At 56.6% G+C, this 22,171-nt stretch overlaps 2 protein-coding genes across 3 annotated transcripts in view; one reads left to right on the forward strand and one right to left on the reverse strand.

Annotated features, from left to right (window-relative positions):
* The window catches only part of LOC308597619 (beta-1,3-galactosyltransferase 5-like), an 81,504-nt gene extending 76,987 nt beyond the window's left edge, over nt 1–4,517 (reverse strand). Inside the window, exon 1 of the mRNA XM_081213483.1 lies at nt 4,501–4,517. The gene's annotated coding sequence lies outside the window, so the exon portion shown is untranslated. The remainder of the gene's footprint in view (nt 1–4,500) is intronic.
* TAF1C (TATA-box binding protein associated factor, RNA polymerase I subunit C) lies at nt 1,661–15,534 on the forward strand (the record flags this gene model as incomplete). Of its 2 annotated transcripts, XM_081213480.1 has the most annotated exons (14): nt 1,661–1,737; nt 2,107–2,206; nt 2,974–3,086; nt 3,186–3,281; nt 3,989–4,059; nt 4,906–5,144; nt 5,990–6,118; nt 6,218–6,335; nt 8,329–8,400; nt 9,777–9,912; nt 10,114–10,242; nt 11,933–12,110; nt 12,659–12,796; nt 14,384–15,534. In XM_081213480.1, exons 2-14 carry the CDS (start codon nt 2,191–2,193, stop codon nt 15,532–15,534), a joined length of 2,586 nt encoding a protein of 861 aa, XP_081069606.1. In that variant the 5' UTR covers nt 1,661–1,737; nt 2,107–2,190. The 2 variants fall into 2 exon arrangements, with proteins under 2 accessions (XP_081069606.1, XP_081069607.1); XM_081213481.1 differs by lacking the exon at nt 8,329–8,400.
* Nucleotides 15,535–22,171: the final 6,637 nt, after the last annotated feature.

A 22,171-nucleotide genomic window follows, 5' to 3' on the forward strand; every position in this document is an offset into this window, starting at 1 on the left:
GCTGCCAGTACTGTGTGCTGCAGAAAAAAGCACTGGGTGGGCCTTTCGTCCACCTTTCTCACTAGCTGCTACGGATGCGGGTGGCGCTGTGGGTTAACCCACAGAGGCTCTTGGGTCTGCCGATCAGAAGGTCAGCAGTTCAAATCCCCGCGACAGGGTGAGCTCCTGTTGCTCGGTCCCTGCTCCTGCCAACCTAGCAGTTCGAAAGCATGTCAAAGTGCAAGTAGATAAATAGGTACCGCTCCGGCGGGAAGGTAAATGGCGTTTCTGTACGCTGCTCTGGTTCGCCAGAAGCGGCTTAGTCCTGCTGGCCACATGACCCGGAAGCTGTATGCCGGCTCCCTCGGCCCATAAAACGAGATGAGCGCCGCAACCCCAGAGTTGGCCACGACTGGATCTAATGGTCAGGGGTCCCTTGACCTTTAGGAGCGCAATGGCCAGAGAGTTGGATGGAGAGCTGAGCTGGAAGCAGGAGACCCAGAGACCCGCTTGCTCTGTGCTGGGTATCCAAAGCCGCGACTGTTTGGGGGTTGATGCTGTGAGCCCCTCCAGCCTGCGCTCAGGTTGTAGAGCCGTGCAAATGAAACCAGATACCCTAAACAGCACAATGGCAGGACTCTTGAGCAAGAAGGATGGGAGGAGGGTGGCAGCAGAGGAAGGATGAGGCCCTGCCTGCTTAGCCTCTGCAGGGTGGAAAGCAGGCCCATTGCTAGGGGGGGTGAGGAAGGCCCCCGCCAGGCGAGGGAGGGTGGCAAAATCAGCTAAAAATATGTCTAGAAATAAAAATATTGGCTAGGAGGTGCAAGATCACTTAACCATGGCTCTGATGGTGAGACCCCCTTGTGGGGTGGGCCCCTTTCTGGGCTGAAGGGCCAAACTCCTTGCACCTTCCCCTTGTCATTTCTAAGCAGCCCAGGCCATCAGAGGAGACCCCCCCCCCAATTCGCTCCTGGCACATTGCTTGTGGCCAGAGATGTCTGGGCTGGAACTTAGAGGGGCAGAAATGAGCACCCGCTGCCAAGGGAGCCCACCTGGCTGTGTGCCCGCTGCCCCTTCCCCCTTCCTGGCAGGGCGGAGGGCGATGGCATGCCTTGGGCACAGGGCTGTTTCGGGTGGATCTTGCGGGAACTCAGTTCTGCCCCCCCCCCCTTGCCATTCCAAGAGACTGAGGCTGGTGTTCAGGGTGAGTTTCGGCGCCTCTTCTTCTAGAAAAAGAGCACTGGCCATTGCTGTGAAATGGACCCAGCAAAAGATGGGGGTCAGCTGAGATTCCCCCGCCTGCATGTCCAGATTTGCTTGTCTCCCTCTCTAAGCAATCCTCGCGCAGCTAATGAGCGGGTGGCGAATGGACGTTTGCACCAGCAGAAGGATATTTGCAACGCCTCTAGATGAAATACAAATCGCCTCGCCCAGCAGCGACGCGTTTCCCGGCCCGCCCTCCGGCCGCTAGGGGGAGCCGGCGGCCCTCCCGCCCGGCCCCTCTGGGCGCCGCCTCCGTGGCCGCTCCTTCCGCCTGGCGCGCCACGTGGTCTGCGAGCGCCTCCTCCTCCTCCGGCGCCGCGAGTTCGATCCCCGATGGCGGCGGCGGCGGCGGGCGCCTTCCCGCGCGCCCTCTTCCCGGGCTACTTCCAGGCGGGGCCGCCCAGCCGCCGGCGCAGCGCCTCCCGGGCCAGCCCGTTGGTGGCCGGCTGGGGCTGCTACGGGCAGGTGCTGCCCGACCCCGCGGCGCCCGGGCAGGTGAGGGGGCGGGGCCGAGGACAGAGGGGGAGGGGCCTAGGATAGGTGGGGAAGAGGGGGGCCAGGGGAGGGGCCAGGGCCGAGGACAGAAGGGGGAGGGGCCGAGGACAGGTGGGGAGGGGCTGAGTGAAGGGGAGGAGGGGCCGGGGGAGGAGCCCAGGACAGAGGGGGCGGGGCCAAGGACAGAGGGGGAGGGGCTGAGTGAAGGGGAGGAGGGGCCGGGGGAGGAGCCCAGGACAGAGGGGGCGGGGCGGGCGCCCCCTCCCCGGCGGGCACCCTGCCTTCCCTCTGGCTGCCTGGCTGCCGCCAGGGGGTGGGTAGTGGGGACCCCCCTCTTGCCGCCAATGCCCCCCTCTCTTTGCCCCCCAGGACCCGCCACGCTTCGTCCCCCGCCGGCTCCCGAAGGGCATCGGGGAGAGATGGACGCCCAGCGAAGCCGCCCCGCTGCCCCTGATGCTGCCCAATGCTGGTGAGCGCGCCCTCGAGCAGGAGAACCCGCGACCCCAGTGGGGCTGCTGCCAGGGGTGCCAACCTGAATCATATAAGGGGGGTGGGCAGGTGAATAGATCACATGACACGGTGCACGTACATCATTTGAATGGCAACGCCCATCAACTTGGGTGGGCATGTTTTATTGGGGGTGGGCAAAACCCCCTGGCCCCTCAGAGTTGGCGCCAAGAGATGCCGCTGATCAGAATGTCAGAATAGCCCCATCTAGTCCAGCATCCTGTTGGCACAGCGGGCAATGCCCCAAAGAACGGAGATAGACTGCCTCTAGGCCTGGAGTCTCCCAAAGAGCATCAGAAGACCCTGGCTGCTGGATCCGGCCAAAGCAGCCGCCCTGTTCTCCCAGAGGCCAAGCTGATGCCCAGGGGAAACCAGGGGGCAGAACACAGGCACAACTCTCCCCTGCGGTGGGTTTCCAGCAACTTGTACTGAGAAGCTTTGCTGCCTCTGTGGAGGGAGAGCGGAGACATTGGGGCCGCCAAGGGCCTCTCCTCCTCCTGGAATTGATCCAGTCCTCTTCTCAAGCCCTCCAGGTTGTGGTCATCTCTGCCTCCGGTGGGAGGGAGTTCCACAGTTTAGCCAGGCTCCTGTGAACCGGCCATTTGCTTTCTGGGGTGTCAGGCGGAAGCCTCTGCCGGGAGACATTGGGGGGCCAAAGGCAGGGCTCTCAGCCTGTGCCCAAGAGGTGCCCGCTGTGCCGGTGGCAGACGGACTCTCCTTCTGTCCCAGGCTGCAGGGTGCCCCCCGTGACTCCCCAAGACATCCTTCTGCAGGGACTGATGCTGCGCTCCTCGGAAGCCACCAACTCTGGCGCTCAGGCTGCCCTGGGCTTCCCAGATCAGGTAGTCAAGAGGGGGCCACGGGGGGGGGGGGGTTGGAGGGCATCTGTGGGGGGCGAGACCCCGGGCAAGTCCCAGCCTGTCCCCTCTCTGCTCCCACAGCTGGGCGCCTTCTTTGTGGACTATCCTGACGTGGCCTTTGGCACCATGGGGCAGCTCCTCCAGGACAACTTCCACCTGGGAGATGTGCCAGTCCAGGTGAGTGACCCTCCCTTGTCGCTGCCCAGAGAGTTGGGTCCTGCCCCTCTGGTGTGGGGCAGAGCAAAGGGATGCTGGTGGAGGGAGGAGCCTCCTTCAGGCCGGGAGTTTGTTTGTTTGTTTGTTTGTTTCATTGCTAGCCCACCTTTTAATACATGGTGATCCTCACAGAACTCTAGCCCAATGGTTGCCATTAATTTGATTTGAACTGATTTTAGAATGAATTGATTTTAGAATGCTGTGTTATTTTATTGTTGTTAGCTGCTCTGAGCCCGGCTTCGGCTGGGGAGGGCGGGATATAAATAAATTATTATTATTATTATTATTATTATTATTATTATTATTATTATGGATCTCCCCCTCCTCTTTTAATCTCCCCCTGGGCCAAGAGGCACTGACTGGCCGAAGGTAGCTTAGCTTCATGTCCAAATGGGGGTTCGAACCCTGGTCTCCCAGTCCAACACTAACCACTACACTGCACTGCTGTCTTGACTTGAGGCATGCTTGGTTTCCCTGCTTTCTTCTGTCCCCTCCTGGCTGCCCCGTCTCTTCTCCTCCGTCAGGAGGAGCAGCAGCAAGTTCTGCTGTTCGTTCTCAAACTCTCCCCACAACCCTGCCAGGTAGGCTAGTCTGAAGGGGGGTGGGGGAGAGTGAGACTCTTTCCCGGGGCTTCGCCTGACCCTCTTGGCTGCTTCCATCCCCTGCAGAGGAAAAAGCGGCGCACCGTCTGCCGAGTGAGCCACCTGCTGAAGCACATTGATGCCCCTGATGCCGTGAGGTGAGTGACTCGCCTTGGTCAGGGTGGGGGGCAAAAGCGGGGCAGACGGGTCTTGGGGCTGGCGCTCTGGGTTAAACCACAGAGCCTAGGACTTGCTGATCAGATGGTTGGTGGTTCGAATCCCCACAACGGGGTGAGCTCCCATTGCTCAGTCCCAGCTCCTGCCAACCTAGCAGTTTGAAAGCACGTCAAAGTGCAAGTAGATAAATAGGTACCGCTCCGGTGGGAAGGTAAATGGCGTTTCCGTGCACTGCTCTGGTTTGCCAAAAGCAGCTTAGTCCTGCTGGCCACATGACCCGGAAGCTGTACGCCGGCTCCCTCGGCCAAAAAAGCGAGATGAGCGCTGCAACCCCAGAGTCGTCTGCAACTGGACCTAATGGTCAGGGGTCCCTTTACCTGTACCTTTTTAGATCAAGACCACCCCAGAAACATCATACATACATCACAGAAAAGGTGGTCTAAAACAGAAATTTGAATGTTGTTTTTCTCCTGTCCTTGTTTACCTCCTGTCTGGCAGGTTACCTGTTTAATGGTCACTTGATTGGATTGCCTGGGGAGCCTGGCCAGTCTTTTGTAATCATAAATGCTTAGTTCCTGGGCCAGGTCACAGGCTCACACCCTATTCATATCTTAAATGTGCCCTTAGGACAGGATTTGTGAGGAAAGAGACAATGGGGAGGCTTTTCCATTTTCCTTGACCTTGCAGAGAAAACATTTGGTCAGTTTGGGAATCAAAAATGGTTCCAGGTTGGTCTTCCTGTGCTGATCTATGTACGTGCTTCGTTGGTACACTTATGAACATTGAACATATATCTGAGACCTCCAAATTCCTACCGCACCCCACAGCTGCAGCTTCTTTGGGGGCAAGAGCATCATGCGCCTGTGCCGGGACTGGCTCTTTGAGCTGCCCCTGGAGCTGATGGCCGACTGGCTGCACGAGGACCTGGCGGAGCAGTGGAGGCGCCTTTCCTTCGACGAGACCCCAACCGGGGGGGCCTTGGCCTGGCTGCCCAGAGAGGGCAGCGGGGGACCGTCGTCCAGGGGCCGCCTGGTGTACCCCTCCGGGGAGGCCATGAACCAGCTCTGTATCCTTTCCCGGGGGCAAGAGGCGCTTGGGTGCAGCCAGCTGGCAAGGGAGAGCTCTGGGGCTCTGACCTTTCTAATAATAATAATAATAATAATAATAATAATAATAATAATAATAATTTATTTATGCCCCTCCCTTCCCGGTTCAAAAACTGGGCTCAGGGCGGCTAACAACAAATTTAAAACACTTAATTATAAGAGCAGCATAAAATACAGTATAAAGACATGAATAACAATAAAATTAAAAAATCAATTAGATAATCTCCAGGGCTAGCTGGCTGAATTGGTCCTACTTGGGCCAGCGAGGAGGCCAGGGGAGAATTAGCTGTGGGATCCCAGAGCGGCTGATCTTCATAAAAGGGGGGGGGAGGGGAGAGAAGGGAAATAGAAATTCAAATTAAAGGCCAGGTGGAATAGCTCTGTCTTACAGGCCCAACGGAAGGAGGTTAAACCCTGAAGGGCCCTAGTCTCCTGGGACAGAGCATTCCACCAGGTCGGAGCCATCACTGAAAAGGCCCTGGCCCTGGTGGAGGATAGTCTGACTTCCTTAGGGCCCGGGACCTCTAAACTATGGTTATTCGTGGACCTTAAGGTCCTCTGCGGGGCAGACCAGGAGAGGCGGTCCCGTAGATACAAGGGCCCTAAGCCACAAAGAGCTTTAAAGGTCAAGACCAGCACCTTGAACCTGACCCTGTGCTCTTCCGTGAATCTTGCATGTGGGTTTTCTGGGTGGTCTCTCTCTCCCCCACCCCCCCCGTCTGCCGTGTTCCTCCCCCTGCCAGACCTCTCCTTCCTCTCCCTCGAGACCCCCCCCCCCGTACCCCTTCCTTAGCTCCTTCATCAGGCTTCCAAGACGTGGCTCTGAAGCCCACCGCCAGCGGCTCCCTGAGGCCTCGAACCCGTGGCCGCCCTGCCCAGTTTGAGCTCAATGGCCGGGTCCAGCAGGTGGCAGCTGCCCAGGTTGACGGCATTGGTGAGTGAGGCGCCCGCCAGAAATCGCTGCCCTTTCTCCCCCAGTATTATTCCGAGGGTGCTAAGCCTGGTCTCTCTGCTCTGCACCCCCCATGCGCAGACTTCATTGGGGTGCGCTCAGATTACCACTGCGGCGCATGGAAGATGAAGCCGGGAGGAGCCCCCTCCCTTCTCCAGGTGGTTGGCACAGAGACCCCCTGCTCCTCCATCGCAGTCAGGTAAGAGGGAAGCAAGGGGGGCTTGTCCCACCTTTTAATTTTTTTAAAAACCTGCCCTTGTGATGTGGAGGCAGAGTCATGTTTGGGTTCAGCCTCCTCAACTCTCTGGCCCCTCTTGTTGCGTTCCGAAGGCAAGGAAGGATTGGACCCTGATTAATAAAATGCACACGAGGCTTGGCCAGCAAGGCTCTGGGAGGAAGTGCCAATAATAATCCGCCACACCCTGGTCTAGGCCCCTTTTATTAACAAAAGAACTTTTAGCACAGCGCTTGTAAGAACCAATCAGATTTCCTCTGAGCATTTCAAAAACACATGGGACAAAGTCAGATCAGAGAAATCCTTGTAACTACAAAGAAACTATTTCCTACTTGAGCATGCATACAGTGGTACCTCACAAGACGAAAAATGCGCAAGACGAAAGAGTTTTCCGTTTTTTGAGTCGTTCCACAAGACAAATTTCCCTATGGGCTTGCTTCGCAAGACGAAACGTCTTGCGAGTTTGTTTCCTTTTCCTTAAAGCTGCTAAGCCGTTAATAGCCGCTAAGCCACTAATAGCCGCTAAGCCGCTAATAGCCGTGCTTCGCAAGACGAAAAAACCGCAAGATGAAGAGACTCGCGGAACGGATTAATTTCGTCTTGCAAGGCACCACTGTACATAGGTAAAGGTAAAGGGACCCCTGACCATTAGGTCCAGCCGTGGCCGACTCTGGGGTTGCGGCGCTCATCTCGCTTTATTGGCGGAGGGAGCCAGTGTACAGCTTCTGGGTCATGTGGCCAGCAGGACTGAGCCACTTCTGGCGAACCACAGCAGTGTACAGAAATGCCGTTTACCTTCCTGCCGGAGCGGTACCTATTTATCTACTTGCACTTTGACATGCTTTCAAACTGCTAGGTGGGCAGGAGCAGGGACTGAGCAATGGGAGCTCACCCCGTCACGAGGATTTGAACCGCCGACCTTCTGATCGGCAAGTCCTAGGCTCTGTGGTTTAACCCACAGCGCCACCCCCGTCCCATGGATACATAGTTCAGAGTAAATAAAATAGGAATCAAGGAGGAATGGGTTTAGCAAACCCCGGAGGTCCTAAACAGCAGTAAACAGGAAAGGAAGGACAGGTAGTATTTGCCATCTCCTTTTGATCTCTCTTCCTGGCCCTTAAAATCTACCTAAAGATTAGCAAACTACATCAAAGCTACCTTCTATCTTTATGGCCCAGGATGCCTGGTGAAGCAACTGGTCAGAATGCTGATACGTGTCTGTGAGGCAGAGAAAATGAACAGTAGAGAGGATGGGCAGAGACGCAGAGGCTTGTGGGATTTAGTCAGAAATTATTGTCAATGAACCAAGCCCAGTCAAAGCAATGCTTTCAACTCTGACACAACGGCGTGCTCCATTTTTCATAATTCCTCATTGCAAGCCCACCTGACCCCCACACCTCTCATCAAAGGGGTCTCTTCAGCTTTCCCGGGGCCAAGAGACTGTCCTGTGCCCCACCCCAACCACCCCCCTGGCCCTCTCTGCAGGCCCAGAACACTGGATTCATTACCCTTTTATCTAAACGAAGAAGCGCCACGTTGTGAAATTCGTTAAAAGATCAAACTGTTGGAAAGAAAAGAGAGAAGTATTGCCAGCCCACAGAGAATCTCCTGGGGAGGGGCGTCTGGGTGCCACCACAGAGAAGGCCCTGCTGTGCTGTGTCCCAGCCAATCCCCCCGGTGGCTCCAGAACCCCTTTTTATGTGTACTGCTAATGCTAATCATCTCTTAAATGTTCTTTATTACTTGTGGTTAACTGATCTTAATTGATGCTTTTAATATTCCTTAGCAGTTTTATTGCAAGCAAGTCTAGTGGGATACACGGTAAATCTTGCTACTAAATCTTGCTACTTGAGAGGCGGCAGTGGGGCAGGCCTGGGGCTGGAGCTAAGTCTGGGGAGGGGGCCGGGGGTCTCTGCATCTCCTGCTGCGCATGATGCCTCTCCTGTCTCCCTTGCAGCCCCCACCTGCCTGGCGAGCTCTCCTTCTGCACCCACGGAGGAGCCCTCTATGTCTGGAATGTGGAGACAGGGTGAGCACTGGGGGAGGGGCTGATAAGGGCCCCCTCGTCTTGTATGCAGATGAGGATGGATGGGGGGGGGGAGAAGACATGCTTGGCCCTGTCTCTGGAGGGGAGGCGGGCAAAGGGAGGGTTCAAAAGCCCCTGAGGATTACATTTTGGAGTGAGGAAAGGAAAGGAAAGGAAAGGGAATGAGAAGTTACTTTGGAAAAGCTTTCTTCCGATTTCTGCCCCCTTGAAACAGGCAAAACAGAGAATGCAGAAATTCCTTGGGTGACTTTCTCTCCCAATAAACGAAGGGCTGTTTTTTAAAAAATTGAGGAGTTGGAAGGGTCCCCAGGGGTCATCTAGTCCAGCCCCCCCCCCCCGTGCACGACGCAGGAGTCTCAGCTAAAGAAGTCCTGGCAGCTGGCCTATTTGACCCCTGTTGAAAAACCTCCCGTGAAAGAGAGTCAAGTGTTGGAGTCGTCAGCGACTCAACCTTCGTATTTGGGGCTTCAGGTTTGAGTATTGTAAGAACCCGGCTATGTAATGAGATCCCCGGGGGATGCAGTTGTGCACTTCTGATCTGCAGACTCAGGGGCGTTCGAAAGGGAGACCTTCCCCCAAGTGCAACAGGGTGAGGTCTGTGCCGGCAGCCACCCCGGGCCCAGTCCCAGAAGCCAGCCCTCCTCCTGCCCCCTTCCTGGAAGATTCAGGATGGATAAAAGGAAGTTACTGTATTTTTGCTTCATAAGACGCACCTAGTTTTTAGAGGGGGAATGCAAGAAAAAAATATTCTTTAAAGGGAGCGCTGAGCAGAGCCTGAATGCATCCCGGAGCGTGTGTGCGGCGCTCGCTTTAAAGAGCCACGGCGCTTGCAGGCTTCTCCCCAAGGAGCCCGTCACTGACTGGCTGCCCTTCTTCCTCCTCGGGGAAAAGCCCCCCAAGAGTCGCACACACGCTCTGCGCTGCTCTTTAAAGGGAGCACGGCTCTTGGGGGCTTTTCGGGGCGTGGGGGAAGGGACTGAGGGGCTAAGCCAGAAGCTAGAACAGCAAGAGGGAGCGCCTTCCCCTTACTTTTTAGAAGGGAAAAAAGTACGTCTTATAGAGCGAAAAATACGGTATTCATGCAGCACATCGTTAGACTGTGGAACTCTCTGCCACAGGAGGCAGAGATGGCCACCAACTGGGATGGCTTTAAAAGAGGATCCTGCTGGTGGGTTTCTCACAAACATCTAGTTGGCCCCTCTGAGAACGGGATGCTGGACTGGCCGGATCCAGCAGGCTCTGAATATCCCCCAGAGCTGTGTTGGACTGGCACCCTGAGGCTGGCATGGCGTGCAGGTGAGCCAGACTAGAAGAGCTGTGCCAAGCGCCAGTCCGCCATGCCCTCTCCTTCTTGCCAGGCTGCAGCGGCTGCACCAGGACAGCGAGACCCTCTTCTTCCGGGACCCTTCCCCTTGGCGATGGAGCGAGTTTACTGCCCACCCGCGGGTGCTCAGCTTTGCCGACCGCACCGGCCTGGTGGGGATTGACCAGAGGGTGAGACTCTGGGATGGGGAGGTGGGCCGGGGGGGGGGGGCGGGGAGAGGAGATGCTGCAAGGGGGCTCCGCACTTCCTGCTGCTGCCCCACCCAAGGCGGGTTTGGGGGACAAGCGGAGTCGGGCGGGGGAAGCCCCCAGGGGTGGTGCCAGGGGACCCTGATCTCCGGGGCTCAGGCTGCTCCTCTCGGTTGCCCCCAGGTGTCCTCGCAACATCGCGTGGAGCTCTTCAAGGTGGGGGGCGAGGCCGACTGCCAGCGGGGGGAGCGCGTGGTCCTCTCCAAGTACCTGGGCCAGGCTGAGCCCTACCAGCACCTCGTTGCCACTCAGGTGAGTGCCAGGGCTTTCCAGAGACGGGCACAGGCGTCCTCTTGAGACTTCCCAAGCTGGGGGGGGGGGCATGTTCATGAACTTGTGTGGAAATCATGCCTGAGGTGGAAATCATGGGGGCAACCAGGGTGGATTTGATTTAAATCTAATCAATTTAAATCACATTTTAAATCACTAGTCAGTATGATTTGGTTTAAATCACTAGTCGGTAAGACTTGATTTCAATCATTTTTTTACTGATAGACTCCTTGCTGGTAATATTTACAACCAGAAGAAGGTTTCATTTTTGGAATAATAAAATTTCAGAGTAGTTTTTACAGTTATATCAAAAATTACTGATTTGGTTGTACTATTAGAAATACATAGACCGTTAATTATGAAATTATTGTGAGGATTAATAAGTTAATTGTTTATATTTGGTCAACTTATCTGCTGTACATTATTGGAAGGAGAAAAGTAACAACAACAACAATTTATTATTTATACCTCGCCCATCTGGCTGCGTTTCCCCAGCCTCTCTGGGCAGCTTCCAACCAAATATTAAAATACAGTAATGCATCAAACATTAAAAGTTTCCCTAAACAGGGCTGCCTTCAGATGTCTTCTAAAAGTCAGATAGTTGTTTTTCTCTTTGACATCTGCTGGGAGGGTGTTCCAACAGGGCAGGTGCCACTACCAAGAAGGCCCTCTGCCTGGTTCCTTGTAGCTTTGGTTCTCGCAATGAGGAAACCGCCAGAAGGCCCTCAGAGCTGGACCTCAGTGTCTGGGCAGAACGATGGGGGTAGAGACACTCCTTCAGGTATACTGGACCGAGGCCGTTTCAAGGTCAGCACCAACACTTTGAATTGTGCTCAGAAACGTACTGGGAACCAGTGTAGGTCTTTCAAGACCAGTGTTATGTGGTCTTGGCGGCCGCTCCCAGTCACCAGTCTAGTCTGCCGCATTCTGGATTAATTGCAGTTTCTGGGTCATCTTCAAAGGTAGCTCCACATAGAGCACATTGCAGTAGTGCGAGCGGGAGATAACCAGAGCATGCACCACTCTGGCGAGACAGTCTGCAGGCAGGGAGGGTCTCATCCTGTGTACCAGATGGAGCTGGTAGACAGCTGCCCTGGACACAGAATTGACCTCCATGGACAGCTGTGAGTCCAGAATGACTCCCAGGCTGCGCACCTGGTCCTTCAGGGGCCCAGTTACCCCATTCAGGACCAGGGGGTGTCCCACACCCACCCGCTTCCTGTCCCCCCAAAACAGTACTTCTGTCTTGTCAGGATTCAAATTCAAATATATAAAAGGATGTCACATAGAGAAAGGTTGTTTTCTGCTGCTCCAGAGAAGCGGACACGGAGCAATGGGTCCAAACTACAAGAAAGAAGATTCCACCTAAACATTAGGAAGAACTTCCTGACAGTGAGAGCTGTTCAACAGTGGAATTTGCTGCCAAGGAGTGTGGTGGAGTCTCCTTCTTTGGAGGTCTTTAAGCAGAGGCTTGACAACCATATGTCAGGAGTGCTCTGATGGTGTTTCCTGCTTGGCAGGGGGTTGGACTCGATGGCCCTTGGGGTCTCTTCCAACTCTAGGATTCTATGATTCTTTGATTCTAGGATTCAGCCTCAAACCCTTGGCGTCCCTCCCTGCTCTCCAGTTTGAGGAGTCTGTGTGCTGTGAATGTTGCTCTCTCCTTCCGCAGTTCTCGGTCTACGTGCTGGACGAACGCTTCCCCCTGGTGCCCGCCCTCAGCTGGGAGCACATGATGCAGCGGCCGCCCATCTACGGCCTCCTCAGCCCGGCCGTCGCTCCGCAGCGCAGCCACAAGCTCCTCCTGGGCTCCCACCACGACCAAGAACTCTTGCTGCTGCAGTACACAGGTGGGGGGGGAGGCAGGGGATGGCGGTGCAGGGAGTGGACCAAATGCCCCCCCATTGGCATATGCACTTACTGGGGTCTGACAGCTGACCAGAGACCTTGGGGTTGTGGCGGCAAGCACAATAGAGATGCCCAAAAGCCTCTCCTGCCAGGAAGTGGGATGTTGAAAGAAGCAGAAGGACGGCGATGGCTTTAAAAGAGGAGGAGACAAAATTTGGGGCGGGGGGAGGCGGTTCCTGGCCAGGGTGTCCTGGCGATGCTCCTATGGTCAGCGATGCTTCTAGATCCCAGTTGATCCAGCGGCCAAGCCGTTATGCTCTTACGCCCCCAAGCAGGACTCCACGCAGCACCGAAACTATAAAGCCCCCTCTGGCAAGGTCTCCTGGTGCCCCCCAACTTCAGTGATGCAAGATTGGGTGCCCCCCCCCTTTGGCCTGATCTTGCTGCTCCAGAGCTTTTCTGGTGGGGTGAATCCTTGGGGGTCGCGAGGGGCCGGCTGCGCTGGGAGACGCGGTTGTGGGATGGGGGACTGACCCACCTCTTTCCGCAGGCGGCGCCGACACCCCTTGCCAGCTCTGGGGCCCCCCACGGAAGGTCCCTTCCATCCTCGAGAGCTTGCCCCACTTCCCTGTGCAAGTGCCCATCCGGCAGGAGGCTCTGCGCCAGCGTCTCGCCCTGCCCACTGCAGGTACGGGGGGGGGGGGGCTTGAGCCAGACTGGAAGCAGCTTAGACAACCCCCCCCCCAAGTGGTGAGCAGGGGCAGGTGTGCAGACCAGTCCTTTCAAAATCCGACCGAAAGAAGCGGGCTTCATTGATCCGTCAGAAAGCGGGGGGCGGGGGCAGGGACAAGGAGGGGAGCATGTCCAGGAAAATGGTGGGAGGTCTTGCTGAAGAGAGAATGTGGAAGAACAAGCCTTGCTTGAAGCAGAAGCAGCGTGGCTTTTGCAAGGGGAAATCCCATTAGCCAAGGAGAATTCTTTTCAGGGCGTCCACAAGCAAGAAGAGAGAGGTGGCCCCACCAGGGTCAAAAGCTTTCAGGGCTTAGGGCAACTGAAAACCACTGCACAGCTCAGGGAATTACTTTTAATTAGCAATCTACCATTCGGCTTTGAAATGTCGGACTAGGGTAATTTAGCTCTCGAAACGTAGGAGCTGTTTGTTTTTTAAAAAACTTTTTTTTTTTTTTTTGCTTTTCCATTTCCCCTCATTTAAACCTACTTTTGACATCCACTTTATAAATTGCTCATCTGAGCATCGACTTCTCTCTCTCCCGCTTCATGGTTTCTCAATTTACATCTTTACATCCAAGCATTTATTATTTTCCCCATTCACCTTATTCCTTCTGTTCTCTGATTTTAAGTACAGTGGTACCTCAGGTTAAGTACTTAATTCGTTCCAGAGGTCTGTTCTTAACCTGAAACTGTTCTTAACCTGAAGCCCCACTTTAGCTAATGGGGCCTCCTGCTGCCGCCGGAGCATGATTTCTGTTCTCATCCTGAAGCAAAGTTCTTAACCTGAAGCACTATTTCTGGGTTAGCGGAGTCTGTAACCTGAAGCGTATGTAACCCGAGGTACCACTGTAATAGTAAAAGGGTACATATCATGAACATTACAAGTCATTTTATAAGCCTACTGGTGTTGTTAATTGCTGACAATGTTCTTTCAAATATAATATAAATTTACTTGTGTCTCTTTGGAAAGCTTGAGCCTGTTGGACTAGATGACCCTCGGGGGGCCCTTCCAAGTCTTAAGATGCTGTGATTCTATGAGTCGTGTGGACAGATGTATTTATCGGTGCTTTTGTGTAGGGAGTTGCTCCGCAGCCCAGACCTGACGCCTTGTACTTTATTGCTTTATTACGGTCATAGACCAGCATAAGCAAAACATCTAAATAAATAGCATAACAGTAGGAATCTAAGCAAATAATTATGAAATAAATGGGAGCAAGAACCAAACGTAGATTTAAACATATACAGGGAATACTTAATTAAGCACAGATAATGGGTGAGTAAAAATTTATAAGAAAAATTAAAAGATCAGTTAAAACAGCTATATGGGGTGCGGATCCAACAATATGGGCCTTCAGTTTAGGACTGAATTGTAGCATAGACCATTCTTTGTCGGATATCTATCACGGCAGCACAAAATCAGGCGACTGAATATGTGACTTCTGGGCGCTCCTGACCCCTTGAAATGAGGGGCCGGACTCTCTGGCCGCGCCCTCATTCCTCTGCCCAGTGCGGCCCTCCACTGACGGTTCTCTTCCACCCCCAGGCATCGCAGCCGCCCTGGGTCAGCAGGGCCAGAGTCAGACCCTGCTGGTCTTCCAGCTCTCCGAGGCCGGAGATCTCTTCTACCAGCCCTTGCTCCACCAGGAGGAGGAGGAGGAGGAAGATGGAGACTGCGAGGGGCCACAGCCGGCCCCCGAAGCCCCGCAGGAGGTGGAAGAGGAGGGTGCCCACCAAGGCCCTGACGAAGCAGCCAGATCCTGCGAAGACTCCCCTCCAGTGCCTGCCGCTCCTGCAGCACCCCTCGCCCCCCCTGTGGCCACCCCCTGCCCTTACCAGCGCTGGATCAGGGCCTTCCGGAAGGCCTGGAAGTGTCTCCCCGAGGCAGCCCAGGGCCGGGCGCGGCTGCCGGCCGTCCTCAGCCAGAGCCGCCTCTTTGCTCGCCGGGAGCTGCGGGAGCCGGCCGGGGATCAGGCCCCCTCCTACGGGGAGGCCCGGCAGCGCCTGCGCCAGGCCATGCGGGAGAAGCGGGCCGTGTGCCCCCAGGAGCCGGCTGGCAGGGCCCCCTCGCCCCCGGGGCTGGAGCAGGAGGGCCCCCCGGGGGAGCTGGGGCAGCGCCTGGCCGCCTCCTGGGCGGGCGGCTGGGCCGACTGGTGGCAGGAGAAGCTGGGCGCCACCAAGGCGCAGAAGCAGCGGGTGCTGCGGGAGCAGCGGCGGAGGCGCAAGAGGGCGCGGGGAACCCCCAGCCTCTCAGGGAGCTTCACCTCCACCACCAGCTACCAGTCGGACGCCAGCGACTCCTCCTGGTGGGCAGCCAGCAGCCAGACCCCCAGCGAGGCCCCCACCGACTCAGAGAGCCTCTACTCTCTGGCCTCTGCCACCATGAAAGCCCCCTGCCTGGCCCCCGAGCCTCGCGTCTCCGTTCCCTGCTCCCTGACTGCTTCCCAGGGCCCCCGTGACGCTTCCCAGGGCTCCCCCTCGTCCTCGCAGCTGCTCTCGTCCCAGACCCTCTCCACCCGCGGGATCCCCAAGGAGCGCCGCCAGACCCTCCGCAACTACCTGGCCATCTTTGACGAGCCTGATGAGCCCCCGGCCGAGCTGCCAGCCAGCCAGGCCTCCAGCCGCGGGAGCCACCGCCCCCTCCCCTCCTCCCAGGGCTCCCAGGGGCCCCGCAAGAGACCCCGCATGGGCTTCTGAGCTTTCAGCCCAGCTGGGCCTTCTGACTTTCTGCCCAGCTGGGCCTCGTGGCTGTCGGACTTGCGCCACGACCGAGCTCCTCCTCCTCCGGTCGAGTCCTTTGGAATCTCCTCCGACGATGATTAACGACCTGAGCCTTTGATGAGGCCCCAAGCACGTTCCCCCATTAGGCAGAGCATCCAGCACGCAGGGAAGGAGCCGAGACAATATGAGCTACATTGCAAAGAGATTTATTCCTAACTACGCAGACAGAAAAGAAATATCCATGCTGTCAGAGCTGCTTGAAGATCCTAGCTCACAGAGGATCACGCTAGCCAGCGATCATTAAGTAAAAGTCTTTATTGAATTACAGTTTCCATTCTCACGCTGCTGCGCGCAAACTCTACGTCTAGTAGCTAGATCGGCGAAGCTCCGTCTGAGTCTCCGCCCCGTGAGCACCAACTTAATATCCTAGCCTTGCTCCACCTTTTCCGCCTGACTGTCCTCCTCTGGGTCCCTCTACCCCCCGGGGCCTCCTCCTTCCGGGATTCTTCTGACGCTGACCCGGACCCTCCTGCCTCCTTGCGCCGGGCTTTAGGACCTGGTTCCCTTTCGGGGCTGCTTACTGCGCCGCCTTCCTCTGCATTTGAACTTGGCGCGCGCGCCCAACCTTCCACCTTCCTCTTAACCGTTTCTTCGCTCCCCGATGGAGGTGTGGCCACTCCTGACTCATGCCCTCCCTCCTGTGGTGAGCTGCCAGCGCTTCCCCCCTGGCTCCCTTCCTCTTCCCTGCTTCCTGGCGGTGACGCTGGTCCCGATTTCCAGCTGCTTCCCCCTGAGTCCCTTCTGGCTCTATCTTCCTGGGGTGCCCCCCTTGACTCCCCCCTTGCCCTGGCCACTGGTGCTCCTTTCTGTGAATCCTCTGATTCACTGGAAAGACTAGGAGATCTCGGGTCGTCGTCATCACTCATCTTTTCTTCTGCCTCCTCCCCTTCGCTCTCTGTTTCCTCCCTTGCCCGTGCCTCTGCTCCTAAACCCCTGACATCCATCCCCCCCTCGAAGCCCCCCATTCCCCCCTCCCCTCCTTCCGGTGCTGGAGCTGGGGGCTGCTGTTGCAAAGGGACGAACGTCGGATATCGGTCGCTTCCCGTGGCGGGCCTCCATCTGAAGTCTTCCGGTTCTTCCTCCCTGCTCTCGTCGACGACGGTCACCTCCGCTTCCATCTCTGTGCCGCCGTGCTCGAAACCAGGGTCGTCCCCGAAAATGTCCATGTCCGTCTCTCCCTCACTTCCTCCTGTCGGCGTTGCTCGTCCTGAGCATTCCAGCCACTTTCTGCGGAACTGCTCCTCTGGCCTATCGTCCCACCAATACGAGGGTTCTGAGGCGGATCCCGAGGGTGACCCCTCCGGGGAACGGACGTCTCGTGTCGGTTCCTCGTCCGAGTCGAACCCCCGGAACGTGCTGGCCGAAAGCGTGGGCGTGAAAAGCCAGTCGTCGAAAAAGTCTGCTGGCATAGGTCTATGTGGGAAGAGGGCATGAAACTCGTCTTTGAGCAGAGGTTCGTCTAAGGCGTAGCCCGGCACCCAGCTGTTCGCACTGGCCGGGGTGCCCTCCTTGGCGAGAAAGTATTCTACCCCCTCTTCCCCCCATCTGGAGTCCAAAATCTCCGTGACTTCGTTGATGCGCTCCTTCTGTGCCACTCCCGCGTGCCCTGTTCTGTCTCTGGCCGGACTCGGCGCCGTTCCGGGTTCCTGGAACCTGTGCGGTGCCTTGTAGGGAGTGAGCACCGATCTGTGGAATACCGGATGCATCCTGGAACCCTCCGGAAGTGCCAGTCTGAAAGCTACCGGGTTGACCTGCTCTTCGACTTGGTAGGGCCCCAGTTGCTTATGCCCTAGTTTCTTCTTGGCCAACGACCTGGCCGGCACTGCGTGGGCTGCTAACCAAACCCAGTCTCCCACGTGGAGCTCTTCTCCAACCCTTCTGTGCTTGTCTGCTTGTACCTTGTATGCGTGCTTGGCCAGCTCCAGGTGGCGCCTCAGCTGATCGTGGACTTCCTGCAGCTCCGACGCGAACGCATCTGCTGTCTGCGGCTCCCCCTCCCCCATTCTTTCCAGTCCCGGGAAGGTTCTGGGGTGCCTCCCGTTGTTGGCGAAGAACGGCGTGACCCCCGTGGACACGTGCTTCGTGTTGTTGTAGGCGAACTCGGCAAGCGGCAGGTAATCCACCCACGTCGCAGGCTGTTGATTTGCATAACATCTCAGGTACTGCTGCATGATGGCATTGACCCGCTCCGCTTGCCCGTTGGTCTGCGGGTGTCTCGCCGACGCCAGGTTGATCTTGACGTTCAGGAAGCCCATCAGCTTCTGCCAGAAATTCGAGATGAACTGCCGCCCCCGGTCGGACAGAATAGACCGTGGCAGACCGTGAACCTTGAACACGTGGTCTATGAACAGTTTGGCGGTTTGCTCCGCCGTGGCCACCTTAGCACACGGAATGAAATGGGCCATCTTGGAAAACAGGTCCACCACCACCAGCACTGCCGTCTTGCCCCTTGAGCTGGGCAGATCCGTGACAAAGTCCAGGGCCACTCTCTCCCAAGGTTCGACCGGAGTTTGCAGCGGTTCCAACAGTCCGGCTGGCGGTTTGTGCACTGGTTTGGCCCTCTGGCAGGTGTCACACCTCGCCACGTAGTCTGCGACCTCCCCTCTCATTCCAGGCCACCAGAAATCCCTGGCTACTAATTCCACCGTCTTCTCCTTGCCAAAGTGCCCGGCCGTGGGCGCGTCGTGCAGCTGCTGCAGCACCTTGGCTCGAAGTTCGTCTCCCGGCACGTAGATGGCCCCTTTACGGATGAGCAATCCATCTCTTAGCTGGAAACCGTCGGCCGCTGCCTTGCCCCTTTGCACCTCTGCCATCTTTGCTCGTGCGAAGGAGTCCCCCTGCAACGCTCGTCGCACCGCCTCTAGGTCCACGGTCGCCGCGGCGCACGCCCACACTGTCGGTGCGAAGATGTGCATGGCGGCCGCTGGTGTTGCGTCCTCCAGATACTGTGGCTTACGGGAGAGAGCGTCTGCCATGATGTTGGTGTCCCCCGGGACATACTCTATTCGGAAGTCGAAGTTCGCAAAGAACTCAGCCCAACGTATCTGCCTCTGATTCAGGAACTGTGCCGTGCGCCAGTGCTCTAGATTCTTGTGGTCCGTGCAAACCTGCACCGTGTGCTTGGCGCCGATCAGAAAGTGCCTCCACGCCTTGAACGCTGCGTGAATGGCCAGCAACTCCCTGTCCCATATGGTGTAGTTCTGCTCGGACTTGCTGAGCTTCCTGGAGTAAAACGCTCCCGGTCGCCACACCCCCTGCGGGTCTTTCTGCAGCAGGACCGCCCCCACGGCTCTGTCCGAAGCGTCTGTCTCCACCCTCATCGGCTTGCTGGGGTTGACATGAAGCAGCTGCTCTTCCGACGCGAAGAGACGCTTGAGTGCCTGAAAGGACTGCTCCGCCTGCTCTGTCCAAATGAACTTCTTTTTCTTGGAGCTAAGCGTGTCAGTGATGGCCGCCATCTGCATCGCGAAGCCCTTGATAAACTTGCGATAGAAGTTCGCAAAGCCGACAAACCGTTGGACCTCCTTCCGGTTGCGCGGGCTCTTCCAATCCAACACCGCTCGAACCTTGGCGCTGTCCATGGCGAGCCCCTTGTCAGACAGCTTGTAGCCCAGAAAATCCACCTCCGGCACGTCAAATTGGCACTTCTCCAGCTTGGCGTAGAGCCTATGTTGCTTTAGCCTGCTCAGCACTTCCTTGACGTGTTTGTCATGCTCCTGCTGCGACTCCGAAAAGATCAGGATGTCATCTAAGAAACAGACGCACGTCTTGTAGAGAAGTCCCGCCAACACGTGATGCATAAATGCTTGAAAAACGTGGGAGCCATTTTGCAATCCAAAAGGCATAACTCTATATTCGTAGGTCCCCAGTGGCGTGAACATGGCTGTCTTCCACTCATCACCCTCCCGCATGCGAATGAGGTTGTACGCCCCCCGCAGGTCCAACTTGGTGAACACTCTGCCCTTCCGTACCTTTGCGAGGAGGTCGTCAATTCGGGGCATGGGGAAGTCCGATGGCCTAGTCACACTGTTCAAAATCCTGTAATCCACTACGAGTCTCTTTTGGGGCGTGTCCCGCTTCTTAACAAAGAATACGGGACTGCCCCCCACTGCCTTGGACTCCCGGATGAAGCCGCGCTGCAAATTATGATCAATGAACTCCTTGAGTTCTTGCAGTTCGTCCTCTGACATGGAATACAGTCTCCCTTTAGGCAGCGCCGCCCCCGGCAGCAGGTCAATTTTGCAGTCATATGGTCTGTGAGGGGGTAGCCTGTCTGCCTCCTTCTCGCAGAAAACTTCCAAAAATTCAGCGTACTTGTGGGGAATCGCTTGCAGCGTGCCTAGCAGCAGCTGTGACTCCTCTTCCTCTCCTTCCTGCCTGGGCACGATGCAGTGTTCAGCACAAAAAGAAGAGCCGAAGGTCAGCTGCCTCTGGTACCAAGCCATCGTTGGGCTGTGCTTGTCCAGCCAACTCATGCCCAATACAACGGGCGTGTCAGATAGTTGAGTGACGTTGAAGCTGATGATTTCTCTGTGATTCCCAAGTCGCATCACCATTGGTGGCGTCTGCTTCACCACTTGCCCCCCGAGCAGCTCCCTGCCGTCCACCGTGACAACCTGCAGGGGCAGTGTGGCCGGCAGCAACTGCACAGCGTGCCTGTCGACAAAGTCCTGCCCTATAAAGTCCGCATTGCTGCCTGAGTCAATGGTGATTGGCACGTCTATGGTGATTCCATTGGGCAGCTGGAGAGATGCTGTGAACCTCACTACTGGTTTGGGCGGGAGGGGGTTCACGGGCTGTAAAATCTCTGGGGACTGCGTCACTAACACGTCTGGCTGGGCCCCAGTGCCTCTTCCTCCAGCCAGACTGCGTCGTTTCCCTGCTGTGGTCCTCCTTGCTGCGTTGCTGCAGTCACCATTGCTGAGGCTGCAGTGAGCTTGTGGGGCCTCTGGGGACACTCTTTTGCCATATGCCCTGGTTCCTCACAGACGTAACACTTCCTGTTCCCTCTAGGAGGCTTCGCTTTCACTGCTGCCGGTGCTAGGGCTCTGGTTGCTGACTGAGCCCTTGCACCTCCAACCTCCATAGGTTCGGCTCCTCCTCCTGGCGGAGGCGTGGATTGCGCCCGCGCTGCTTCTCTGGGAAGGAAGGAGGGGCCCCCGGCTGGTTCGCGCCCTCCACGCCCTTCGTCCTTGCTCCACGGACGTCCTTCCAGCCTCACCCCCACTGCCAGTGCCCTCTGAACGACCTCCTGGGTGGTTCGGGGTCTCTCCCCCCTCGCGATCTCATCTTTAATCGAGTTGTGCAGTCCCTCCCAAAAGAGGTCTCTTACAGGAGCCGAATCTCTGTCCCATTCCAGGGCACTGACCAAGGCGAAAAAGCGGGCATGATACTGCCTGACGCTGGCCCTCCCTTGCCTTAGTCCATGCACCTCCTTCCGTGCAAGATCCACGTCAATACTTGATAAAAAGCACCCATCCATCGCTTTAATAAAGGCATCCGCATTCTGGAGCGCCGGATCCTTATCTCTCCATAAATTGCGTAGCCATGCTTTCGCATCCCCATGCAGATGGGACATGATGAACCCCACTCTCTCTTGTTCATCTCTAAAGTCTTTATGCAGCAGTTGCAGTGCGCACAGTACGTCGGCTCTAAAGTTGGGATACTGTTGCAGGTTCCCATCGAAGTGAGAGACCAGCCCGCCTGTCCGTCTCGCCAACCCAATTCCCTCCTGCCGGGGTGTCTGCTTTGTCAGCACGTCTAACCTGACCTGGAGATCCCTGCAGGCGGCAGCTGCCTCCTCCTCTCTCTTCCTGGATGCGAGAACCTCGGCGTTCAGTTGTGCCACTGCTTTTCTGAGGTCCTCTATCTGCTGCTCAGCCGTCATGTCGTCTGCCGTTCGTGAGCTCGCTAGTAGGCACCTGTTTCTCTCCCCTCCTCGAGGCTGTAGATGCCCACAATGGAGAGACGGAGCTTACTGTCAGAGCTGCTTGAAGATCCTAGCTCACAGAGGATCACGCTAGCCAGCGATCATTAAGTAAAAGTCTTTATTGAATTACAGTTTCCATTCTCACGCTGCTGCGCGCAAACTCTACGTCTAGTAGCTAGATCGGCGAAGCTCCGTCTGAGTCTCCGCCCCGTGAGCACCAACTTAATATCCTAGCCTTGCTCCACCTTTTCCGCCTGACTGTCCTCCTCTGGGTCCCTCTACCCCCCGGGGCCTCCTCCTTCCGGGATTCTTCTGACGCTGACCCGGACCCTCCTGCCTCCTTGCGCCGGGCTTTAGGACCTGGTTCCCTTTCGGGGCTGCTTACTGCGCCGCCTTCCTCTGCATTTGAACTTGGCGCGCGCGCCCAACTTTCCACCTTCCTCTTAACCGTTTCTTCGCTCCCCGATGGAGGTGTGGCCACTCCTGACTCATGCCCTCCCTCCTGTGGTGAGCTGCCAGCGCTTCCCCCCTGGCTCCCTTCCTCTTCCCTGCTTCCTGGCGGTGACGCTGGTCCCGATTTCCAGCTGCTTCCCCCTGAGTCCCTTCTGGCTCTATCTTCCTGGG

Source organism: Podarcis bocagei (genome assembly GCF_964188305.1).
Source record: "Podarcis bocagei genome assembly, chromosome: 11".
Lineage (NCBI taxonomy): Eukaryota > Metazoa > Chordata > Lepidosauria > Squamata > Lacertidae > Podarcis > Podarcis bocagei.